At 41.9% G+C, this 12,368-nt stretch overlaps 1 protein-coding gene across 1 annotated transcript in view; it reads right to left on the reverse strand.

Annotated features, from left to right (window-relative positions):
* LOC108784588 (matrin-3-like) overlaps positions 1–5,754 on the reverse strand; it is a 22,156-nt gene extending 16,402 nt beyond the window's left edge. Inside the window, exons 1-2 of the mRNA XM_018553439.1 lie at positions 4,877–5,754; positions 1,840–1,901 (exon numbers count right to left, since the gene is read on the reverse strand). Of these exons, the coding sequence (XP_018408941.1) occupies positions 1,840–1,901; positions 4,877–5,737 (923 nt within the window). The 5' untranslated portion in view covers positions 5,738–5,754. The remainder of the gene's footprint in view (positions 1–1,839; positions 1,902–4,876) is intronic.
* Between the last annotated feature and the right edge of the window lie 6,614 nt (positions 5,755–12,368).

A 12,368-nucleotide genomic window follows, 5' to 3' on the forward strand; every position in this document is an offset into this window, starting at 1 on the left:
AATGGTTAGGGGGTTAGTTAGCAGGTTTGTGGTAACTGACAGGTTAAACCTAATGGAACACTTCTAAAGTGCAGGCAATTTGAGGAGCACTTTAATGCAATCCCTGTGGGATCATTGGTTTCCAGTTCCAAGCAGTATACCAAAGTAGCCAAAACTTTAGTGCAAACTGGCTCTGCCCCCACAATACTAAAACCCCTCCTTTACAGTAGTTCAATACCAGTTGTGACACAGGACTATTGAATGCTAGGGACAGGGCTTAGTGCCAATAAACAAAAGTCAACATCTAATACAAGTGCATAGTGTAGGTATGGTGCATGTTATCTGTAATACTTACAGCCCAAGTCCATTCCATTCTGGAAATCTGCATAGGAAAATTAGTAAAAAAAAAAAAAAAAAAAGCAATATTTTAGTGTATTCAGCAAGATGAGTACCTGCAAAATAAATCTCTCACATAGAAATCCTGATCTTGATCGGCTGTTTAATTTATTAACCCAAGGATGGACAAATGATTGTATAAAATTAGAAAGTACAATTTACAGGAGCCAGGGAACTCTGTTAAACCAACAAGCAAAAGTTTTAAATCAGTAGTCTGAGCTTACACAGAGCCGAGGACTCCCATGTGACAATGCTGGGTCAATCACAAAAAAACCAACGCGATCACATGGGAGCCATATACTACACATTTATTATTCACAAATCCACTGTAGAGTGGCAGGAGAGCTAATGAAAGTTTGCGGGGAGGAAGGGGGGCTGGAGATGCTGCCGGAGAATCTTCAGATCTTCAGACGGGAGTGCGCGGCAGAGACACAGGTAAGTTTAAAAACAACAAGTGGTTGCGCCAGGAGAAAAATAATATCTAAAAAGTAACCAGCTGCAACAGTGCGTGGTATAAACCGTGTGAAAATTATTTTGATTCACTTTTTTTAGGATTGTTTCTTATCAATTGATACACACATCACAGCCAATAGGAGGTACATTGATGCTGATTTTCAGTTCATTATGACAACCTAGCGCAGCATATTAAGTTTAAACACATTTGGTTTTTCTTAAAATATTTTTTCATCTATCTACTGCCTGCTAGCAGTAGATATACAGGTGAAACTCGATTAGAATATCGTGCAAAAGTAATTGCAGTAAGTGCTGCAAAAGGGGCCCAAACCAAGTACTGAGTACATATGCATGCTTGTACTTTTCAGAGGTCCGATATTGTTCTATGTACAATCCTTGTTTTATTGATTGCATGTAATAATCTACTTTTTTGAGGTTGTGGATTTGGGGTTCTTGGGGTTTTCATGAGCTGTAAGCCATAATCACCACAATTATGACAAATCACGGCTTGAATTATCTTACTTTGCATGTAATGAGTATCTCATATATTAGTTTCACCTTTTAAGTTGCATTAGTGAAATAAATGAACTTTGCACGATATTCTAATTATTCGAGTTTCACCTGTATGCACAAAAGCACGAGGGTTTATCGATCCTTTAAGAGAAGACATCCATTCTTCTCTTGGGAGTCTTTAAATCTTTTTTGGACCAACAGTTTTGCCAGTGTCAAATCCTCCTGTGCGCAGAGCTATAATCCAAAATTGAAAGACCTCCTGTGTCACTCAATGGCCAAGAAAAAAAGAAATGAACCTGTGGCTATGTCCTGCATTGACCAACCAAAAAGTTGGTCCAGTCAGCTTTTCTTTTGCTTAACAACTACCTGGCACATGTAATTAAAGCTTTGGTACCTGAAAGGCTGTCAAACATACTGTTAATTGCCACAACGAAGGGCAGAAAATGTAGTTATAATGTGCCCATATGACAGGAAAGAAAACTAAAATACTTCACGTACAATTCCAGCAACAGCAGACGTTGCTTTTTATGGTATCTATCATTGATGTGTTCATTCCAGCTCTACAAAAAAAGAAAAGAAAAGCATTAGTACGACAATTTTATTTCAAGCTACAGAAAGTGTTGAGCCTAAAAGCCCATATTCAGCTGATACTGGAAAGAGAAGTGATGGAACCTCTGCCAGGCTGTTACTGTCTAATGCCATTGAGGAGATTCCCTTTGGGTTCCAGTGTGGTCAGTAGGACAAAGGAAAGGAAACTTCACCAAATGGTCACAGTTGGTTATAAAAACCTGAGAGATGTTCTCACGCCTTCAACGCTCTGTCCAAAATATGAGTTTAGACTGGAGCTACTTTTAAGATATGCACAAAAAAAATGGGTGGACTTGATCTTTGCTTCAGCATGCTAGATTACATACCTTTCTCTGCACCAGACGTTCCAGCTGACTGGTGATGCTACTTGGGCATCAGAATTAAGTGGTATATGCTTCACAATACCCAAGTAACTCAACATTTCCGTCTGTTCTGAGCGGGGTCACTTTTTAATATAACAGGCTGACTTTTTTTTAGGGGCCCTTTATAAAAACTATTTGAAAAGTATAATTTTTGATGTTTCTACACAGAATACTAAAGGTAGAATATCAACAAAGATGAAACACTAGTCTTCCTGTACACCAAGCTGCAGAAGACACAATGGATTTGCAAAGACTGAGAAGAAAGTGAATCCCAAAAAAAGTGAAGTGTTAAGCTGCCCATACACCTAACGAATATTGGCCGATTTTCGTTTGCGATCGCCTTTTCGCAAGGTTGATGGGCAGTGTACAACCACAAATACTGTACAATCGTACGACTTTTGACTTCCAGCAGGCTAGAAAACTTCTGTCGAATTGTACGAAATTCGCAAGGCTGGTGGCATTTTCGTACTTCAAAAATCGCACGATTAACACGGCTCATGCGCAAACGAAAATCCGTGCCGTCAATTAACGAGATTCGGCAAGTTGATTTTGCTAAAGACCGCTAATTGAACTGTGCGATGGTTGGTGCATGATGGGGCCGCCGTACGAAAATCATACGACAGTCCGATGATTGCAATGTGTATGGGCACCTTTAAAGCAAACCAACCAAGATCTAACTCACTCTACTTTTGCATAAAAGAACAGGGTACTCCTTGACTAATGAAGCGGTATGTGTATCAGGCTTGAATGAAAGCCGAGTACCTGATCAAATAAAGTTAGGTGTTCAAATGAACACAGATTCCTCAACAGGCAGAAGACGTGCCAAATACAATAGGAGGAGTTGATTTGTAAAGTATTTCAAGTGCAGGGAACAGAAAGTGACATAAGATGCAAGGATGAATTAGACCATTTGGACATGTTACCCCTCTCACCAACAATCAAAATCTCAAATGGCTAAATCTAGGAGTCATGGAAGAAATAGTATACCCTTCCAAATATGAACATATCACTTAAATGTAGCTGCTTGGCTTTTAGAGGTTTTAAGTGCCACTTGTTAAGTTCCTTTTGTATAACCTCACTACTTGAAAGACTTAATGGATTTAGAAGAATGGAAAATTAAAGCCAAACTAAAGTGGCCAGCTTATAAAAAGGAGAGTACAAATGTTATATAATAATAGACAGCTAGACCCATACAGGCAGGGGTAAGGGCAGCTTGACAAGATGGGCACAGATTGAAAGCCTTAGGGTTGGATGAGCTGATCCCATCTCTGGAAGCATCAAAAAGATAATGAAAATGGGATACATTTGTATTGTGTTTTGTCCAGTTCAAAATAGAAGAGCAAGAACTGGCTGAAAAGTTTGAGGGCAAGTAAGCTATAATCGCTTAAGGACAACATGACAACAAGATTAGCTCAACCAAATGCAGTGCTCAAGGAGATTATAGAATCTAGAGCCTTTATTATAATAGAAGTGCATAATGTATCTGGCAAACTGTGAAGGCTTCTTCAGTATGTGGCTAAAGACAGGTGTTTAAAGCTGATAAGTAGCTCCGGGCTAAGCACAGATTGTCTCAATACAAAAAGTAATGTGTAAATCTACTTGGCATGTTCATGTGCATTGTGTATTTCTTCTAGATCTGTACAGTAACCCAGTGTGAAAGTGCTTCAGTGCAGGAGTTTTCTGTGTTAAACGCCAAAGAATTCTACTCTCCCTCCTTAAAAGACTTGGTCTTCTATATGCCCCACGCTTGTATTTTTATTTGTTCAGGCAGCCTCTAAAGCAGTGGTTCTCAACCTTTCTAGGGCCGAGGCCCCATGGTAACATTTGCCAAGTTGTGGTGACCCCCAAAAGAAAAGTTATTATTTTTAAATTATAATTACTATTAGGGATGCACCGATACCAGTTTTTCGGTATCGAGTACCAATATTTTTTTTCGGTACTCGCCAATACCGAATACAGATACCAGTTCTGTGTGCCCCTATTATCAAGAAGCCGGGCGGCGGACCATGACCCACTGCCCAGCTTCCTGATTGCCTGGGAAGCGGGTGTTCTAGAGTGTGGATGTGCTGGGTCCCTCCCACAGCTCTGTTTTGTGCACAGGCAATATCCAGCTAAGTGATGATGTCACCACTACTTTTCCAAGGTATTAACTGGGTTTTCAAAAGTTATCTGGTGCACACAAAGTATAATCCTTTGTGGCTATTGAGGAATATATTCAAATGCATGTTTTTGTACCATGAGTTCAGTGTTGAGGCAGAATTACCCTTTAGCCAATCAGCATAATACTGGGCATAAGTCCTCATCACCTGTTTTTAAGCGGTCAGTCTATGTTGAGCAAAAACTTGGTGGCTATAAAGTAGTTCTGAGGTTTAGGACATGTCATTAATAATGGACAAGATTCAGAAGAAAACTAAGAATTGTTTGGAAATAAAGCAGTGAAGATGGTAGATTATAAAAAGTGTTTTGTGGAGCAAAGCAAACAGGACTATTGACACAGCTAAGAGAAAAAGTCATACCCCTTGCATGACATTAAAACTAAAATTGATAGAGACTTCAGAAAGAGGGATGAGATGGGTACAACTCACCTTAATAGAATTACAAGGTATATCACACAGAGTACAGAGATGGGGGTAGTCTTTAGGCGCAAGTCCATGGAAATCATCAATACTTCTACTGGTTGGCATTCCTCTTGACTTGTCATACATAGATCTTTCTTCTGTCTGAATGTAACTCAAGCGATCATAATCACGTTCAAGCTTACGAAAAGGGGGTTCAGAAGAGAAGCGGTCATCTCTAAGCCTTTCTCGATCTCTTAGCCGTTCATCCATATCCAGTCTCTCTCGATAAGCAAGTTTTCGAGAGCGGTCCCCATGATCATAGTCAACCACAGGATTGAGACTAGACGGGCGATCATCAAAACTCTCTCTTCGGATGGGCCTGAGGTCATCCCAGTCATCGCGCAAAGGCCTTGGCGTATCGCGAGAGAGTCTCTCTCTGTAGCTTAGCAGGGCTATGTCTTCTGACCTCCTTCTTTTAAGATGCTCAATAATCTGAGGCAAGTTCTCAGCGGTGATCTTTTCCTCAGGGTAGCGACTCAACTCATCCAAGTCACTAGAGGAAAGACCAAAGCTGGCCAATATTTTTCCAGCCTGATTAGGATCTCTGGATGGTTGAGAAGGTGGTGGACCTCTACTACTAAGGCTAAAAATGGACGGCAAGTTTTGAGAAAAGGTGCCAGAGGGCATCATGCCATGGGATCCTTGTGGGCCCAATTTAGAGGCTGGACCTATGTCCAACAAGCTGGTGAGACGACTAGAGCTTGGGCCTAATCGACCAAAGCCGGATGATAAAGGCTGATTACTCGAGAAAGGGCCCATTCTGGATGCATCACGTCTGTGTTTATCAGGCATATCTCTGCTCAGGGATGAATGAGGAAACTTAGACATTATGGGACTATGCTCTCAGATTTTCAAAAAAGGAAAGCAAAGTAAGCAAGAACAAGGATTAAGTCCTGCAGCTAGTGTACAAACGCTTGAAAATGTGGTAACTGGGTATACTGATGAATCTTCTTAAGAATAAAGATGCCAAGAAATTCTGTAGAAAAACAAGTAATTTTAGTCAAACATATAATTACAATATCAACATCAAGTCTAGGGCATAAACGGAAAACATTTTTAAAAATCAGAAAAGAAATGGTCTTTCACGTAAGAGCTGACATGCCACTAGCCACAGGATGTTCAGGGAGGATGACAGAAAATGTAAGGAATTCAAGCATTTCAGAGCTAAACTATTACTGCTCGATGAAACACCATTTCTCAGAAAATACCAGAACTACAAATTGCATGTTGCAAAAATGACATTTCCGTGAATTAACGTTGTAGCTCTTAAAATAACCATTATCTGAACACGCAAAGTTTAAATTGAAAGGGGCACAAATGGCAAAAAAGAAACTACATGTAACACCAAGAAAGGTGCTTGCAGAGAAAGAAAAAGTATGACAGATTTGTTTTTACTATTCAATGACAAGGACAGTAATGCATGCATAAAGAACATGGAATGTTCATCTCTTGATTTGAATTATGTCCCTCTTGTGTGGCTCATAAGAATACTGTGCAACTCAACCACTGATGTGATTTGACGGTAGAAAAATCAAGATAGCCCCAAAACATGTAGAAAACACAGAAACAAAGGCCTCAGTGCAAGAAAAGTCTGAACACCACAAAGACCAAGAAAATAAACTATTAATACTGGAGATATATTGTAGCTTTGTATTTGCAAGGAGCCCCACAGATTCATTTTAAAGGCAGATGCAGCCCAACCCAGGAAGGAAAAAAAAAAGATCACTAACTGCTGTTTTCTGAGGAATAGGCCCATCCAAACCAAATACAAAAGATCTTGACAGCATTTACTATAGAAAGAGGATTTTCTTTTTTTTTGTCATCCAAACTTAGGTAAACGTGAAAAAGGTAAAAATAAAAATTAAATTAATGTTACATTGGATTAACAATGTAACTGCAATGGTACAGCAGTATAATCTTTTGTGTCCGGTTACTGTAGGATGTACAAGTATGCATTTATTAAGTAAAACTGAACTGTTTTGGTCACCCAAACTGTGGTAAAACTTGAGAAGGGTAAAAAATAAAATAAAAAATAATGGTTTTTCACATCAAATTAACAACGTAACTGCATTGAAACCAGCAGTGTATGGTCTATGAAAGGTGCCAATTTCAAGGTGGAGTGGAAAGGACAGCATAACAACCGAATAGACACTATTCTAAGTGACATTTAGCCAAGCGGCATAAGTGGAGGTTAAAGATTAAAGTTGTGAATCTCAAGACCTCAAACAGTAAACCCGAAAAAATGCTACAGCAAATAAAACTGTCAGGAATCCTAGCCAAAGAGATTTTAAAGCCATATGGATTGCATACATGCTGGAAGTTACATTATTAATACAATATCACACTCAATAAAAGGTCAAGATAGTTTAGAACAGAGTTGGACAAAGTGATCTAGAATACAGGAGCCAGACAGTTTCATCTAGACACAGTCAAGGATTTTAAAGAGAGGGAACCCATTTTAGTAATAAAATTAAAAAAAGGCGCCAGTTGTAAATTTGTTTTAATTTAAGACCGAATAGTTATCTGCTGTTGGGATTTGTCCGGTCCCGATTTAACAGTCATCTCTACTGGTATGTTTATAATGATCAACACGTACCATGAAGACACTCATACCCACAAAATACCAAGCTGAACAAAAATGTTGCGCTGTGTCAATCAAGCCTTGGGTTTAAGGCCCCATTCACACAGTGTGCACGTCCGTGTAAAGCCTTGTGACTGGGAGAAACAGGTGCTGCGTGTAGCCATCTGTACCTCCATATGACAGGATGCGGCTACACGCCGACCTAAACTTGGACAACCGAACAGATGCACGCCCCTGAATGCAGACGGTCTATCTGTATGAATGGATGTGCAAGTTTGGGTTGGCATGTAGCTGCGTGCAGCCGCATCCTGTCAGAGATTTACAGATGGCTACAAGCAGCACGTCAATCCAGGGCGCAGGTCTCTGCACAGACGTGCACGCTGTATAGTTGCGCACGTCCATGAGTGACGCATAAGACCACAACAGAGGGAAAAAAAAAAAATTAAATTGAATTTATTAAAGAGGAACTTCACCAGAATCTTCCAAATAACAAAGGCACCTTATAAATTGATATTTATTGTTAATTGCGGCTTTTTAGTTTCTGCATACCCCAATTTTGATATAATCCACCAAACACAAGCAGAAAGATCCCACACATATGCACTCAACATATGAAAAACAGATGAGGAACCGGGTATCACTTCACTCCTAGTGCTTGAACAGTGGATAAGTAAAGGGAAGACAAGCATGTACAGCTTGGGGAGGGGGCAGAAGTTAAAGAAGTCTCACCGTGCATTATTTTTTTACAGCTCAGTCACCTTATTTCCACAGTGTGTGTTGTTCTTTGTGTGATGTACAAACTGAGATACAGACTGACAACTTACTCCGGATCTGCAAAGTTGATGGCCTCTTGATTCTCACAGTCTGTACTTTCCAGACAAAAAACAAGGCTCCTCTTCCAGCTCTCGTACCTGTGCTGATTCCTGTGAGAGTGTGCCATCTTCCTCTGTATTCCTCTTACCTTACTTGTGCCTGGAAAGTGCAGAGACAGTGACAAGAGCTGTCAAATCAAGAGGCAGTCTAGGATGAAGAGGAGGGGGCTGTCAAAGTTTGCATCTCAGTTTATACATTACACAGAAGCATGGGGTAAAAAGCAACATACACTGTAGGAGTTAGGTGACCGAGCTGTGAGAAATAATACAAAGGTGAGACTTCTGTAAACCAGAACTAATGTACGCAAATACTCACCTCCACCCAAGCAACTCAACCCAATTGAGCTCCGACATCTTCCAGGTGCTTCTTCTGGCAGAGGAATGATGTAACTGCCACACATGAGCACCAGAGTCCATTCATCCTGGCACCAAGGTGTGCCGACAATGTACACCAAGTTGCGTATTCACAGATCAGCTCAGCTCAATGTACATTTCATAGAGGATAGAGAGCAGGCAGGTAAATCTGCTTTATTCAGAAGAAACATAGCAAGTCCCTTCTGCAATAAGTGCTGGCAAGTTTTACATATCTTCACTTTAGTTCCACTTTAAGGACAGCTTGGCTCTGCATGAGGAAAACATTCACTTTAAAGCAATTTTGATCCAACTATTTTATATTCGATCTTTCATGTTTTAGTTAGAAGGATTTGTAGATTAGAAATTAAATGGAGGTCTTAAAACTCAGAGCCACCATTCTGCTTCAGCTTAACTGCTGACATAAGATAAGAAAAACACGTATATAAACACAGTGAGAGAAAATAATTTATATACACCCAGGGCCAATACTGCAACTCAGTGACGGGAAGAAGGAGCACAGCTAGCCCCCCTGTAAGCTTCACAACGTCCCTCCATCCATACACAGCCTGGCCCACCACATACGACAAAGGCTCTCTATTACCGGCCTTAAGTCAAATCAGGAAACAGCCGCCACCTCAGAGGAATACTTCATCAGTGTGTGTCGGTACCCCCCAGAAACTTACATACCGACCATAAAGGGCCGAACCGCCTTCGTTCCGATCTCTTCACACAAAGCTACTCACCGCACAAAGCAACAGCTACGCAGAACGTACACAGATACACAGCACACACTTCCGGCCCCGGAAGTCACGACTGCAGCCAATGGGTAGGTTTGCGTAAGGAAAAAGGCTGGTCTAGTGGAGTAGAGCTGATACGTACGCTCTGATTGGCTGGACTAGCCGGCTGGGATGTGCTCTATACTGACTTCTATTGTTCATAGCTAGTAACGCACAGACGTGTACTGCAGAGGATCTGTAAAGAGTCCCTTTCATAAATATATAATAAATATAATGCAGTATACGTCTTCAGTACATGCACATTTCCCTTCAGAGACCCTGCACACACACAAAAATACCTGGTGCTCGGCAGAAATGCACTCAGATCCTAATGCCGTATTGTGGCATGACATCACATGCCCATGCCCAGATGTCAGTTGTTAAACTACTGAATCCTCTCTCCCCCTTATCATCATCACCTACCCCAGGATAAGCACTAATTATTCTGCAAAATAAGAACTGGGAGGAATAGCTCTGAATTTCTGACACAATGAGCAAGCTTTTTTTTTTTTCTATTTGCACTTGGGCCTGGTTTACACTGAGCATTCTGTAGCGCTTTTTCTGCCCCAAAAAAATCCTATTCATTTTTATGGTTCTGTTCACATCAGAGCGTTTTGTCACAATAAGCAAATTGCCTGTCACTAGAAAAAGTACAGGAGCTTTGTTTTTTGCATACTACAGCTCGTTTTGGCCCCATAGACTCAATAGCAAACACTTGAAAACGTGCATCTACCCATTAACATCAATGAGCTAGAATCTGCTCACAAAAATGCACAACTTGATTTATGCACATAAACCCAGTGGTGTATTTTGGTTTTGTGCTGCCCTAGGCAAGACTAAACTCGGGCACCCCCCTTAATCAAAATTTGCCCTACCCCATCTTGTATAGGACATTTTGCGCAAATGGTTCTGACAGGTTGCGCTATCAACGTAGGTCCATTCCTGGCTTGATGGGCTCCCTAGCTCTGCAGCTACAATAACCATTCTCTCCTGCCATGCTGTGCTAGTCTCTAGTTCTGCAGCTGCAACACCGATCTTCCGCCTTAATATTCTGGGCCCTCTAATTCTGCAGTTACCAATCTTCTGCCTTGGCCGCTGGGCTCTGTAACTTGCCCCACTCTAGAGACATAACCCTGCTCGGAGCTTATAGGCAGCACTTCCCCGGACATGCCGATGAGCACGATTACCATATGGATCTCAGACCTGGGGTCCTGCGGAAGCTCTTCGCTGCCTGAAGTCAGAGATTTGGGGTGCCGGTTTCCCGGGAAGGTCCGGCGCACGAACTGCCAATGCATCCGGATGAAAGTGACACACACCAATACATTGCACAGCATGTTGACCAGGAAGAGGAAGGAGCTGCAGCCGGCATATATGTTGGAGTAGGTGGCATAGGTAGACACATTGGTCCCCCAGTCAGAGAAGCACCAGGTCCAGGAGTACTGGCAGTAATTTATAATATAATTTCTTTTTTTTCTCTTAACTGGTTTGGGGGCAGCATTTTTTTGGTGCCGCCCTAGGCAAATGCCTAGTTTGCCTTGCAGTAGATACACCCCTGCATAAACCCAGCGTAAAAACATGCATATAAAACGAGGTCACCTCGTCAATGTCCCTGTTTACCATCTCGATTTGTTCTGGTGACCGCTATCACTGCAAGTGAAAGCAAATCCCAATCATGGTCCAGCATCTTGTCTCTCTGGGCAGCCACTGATGATGTAACTCCTCCACAGGTGCTGGATTTACATTGCCCTAACATGCAGCATCATTTTTGGAATGTTACAGATGTCGGGGATGAGTTCTATGCTACCCTGTGTATGCACAACAGGCAATACACACAAAAATAAACTAGAAATAAGTGTAAAGGGATTTTGTGGCAGAAGAAATATTCAGTCTCTTCTGTCAAAAAGCTCTACCTCCATGAATTTGTTTTTTGGTAACGTTTAGTTCCGCCTTGTTAGGATCCTGCATGCGATTAGTTGTTTAGTTTCTAGCATGGGGGCTTGTGAAGCATTTCTGACGAATCCTGAAATGCATTTTAGGCTGCAGTGTATATATGTGCAAATTGCACATGCAGATGGCAGCTAATATAGAAGTTATGCTTCCACATACAGGAAGACTGTATATGTATTGTCTGTGATTGTTTAGTTATCATGAAGAAAACCATTGTTGAGAGCAATATAAAGTCTTCTATTGCTGACCACCTTCCAGAAACTCTACATCAGTGGTCTCAAAGTACCGAGCCGCGAGCCGGCACTATGTGGCCCGCAGCCCACTGACAAGTCACCTGTACATTAGGTGCAATTAGGGAATCTTGCACCAGGAACTTGCATTTTCCTGCAGCAGGAATGGTTAATGTGGTGTTTACAAGCAGCAGCTGTCACCCATTCAAGTTAATGATCAGGTGACAGCAGCAGCATGTAAACGCCTGCACACCATATGTGATATTACATGTGGCTAGAAAAAAAACCTCACTGGGTGCACAATTGATGCATTCAGGAATAGTGATTGATTCCTGACCAAATGTAATCAGATCACATACCCAGGGGCTCGTTTGCCTCGGGCAGCATATTCCAGGGGGTGGGGTGGCCACATTTTTGTCAGACGGGCTGTCTAATGTGAACAGAGAGAAAAGCGGCAGCTGGTGGAGCAGGTGAAGACGGGGGACAGAGCAGTAGGAAGCAGAGTCAGAGGAGATGGGTGCGGAGATGGAAGGGGCAGGGGTGCGGAGACGGAAGGGGCGTTGCCAGAGCTCCAGTCGGACGGCAAAGATGCATCCATAGGGCGCCGTGTTCTGAAGTGGTCGGGCAGCGGAGGAGGCTGGGTTTCCGGTATACATTGTAAGAGGACTGTGCTGGCAGAGTCCAGCATAGATTTTGCAC

Source organism: Nanorana parkeri, unplaced genomic scaffold, assembly GCF_000935625.1.
Source record: "Nanorana parkeri isolate BGI_ZX_2015 unplaced genomic scaffold, ASM93562v1 scaffold120, whole genome shotgun sequence".
Lineage (NCBI taxonomy): Eukaryota > Metazoa > Chordata > Amphibia > Anura > Dicroglossidae > Nanorana > Nanorana parkeri.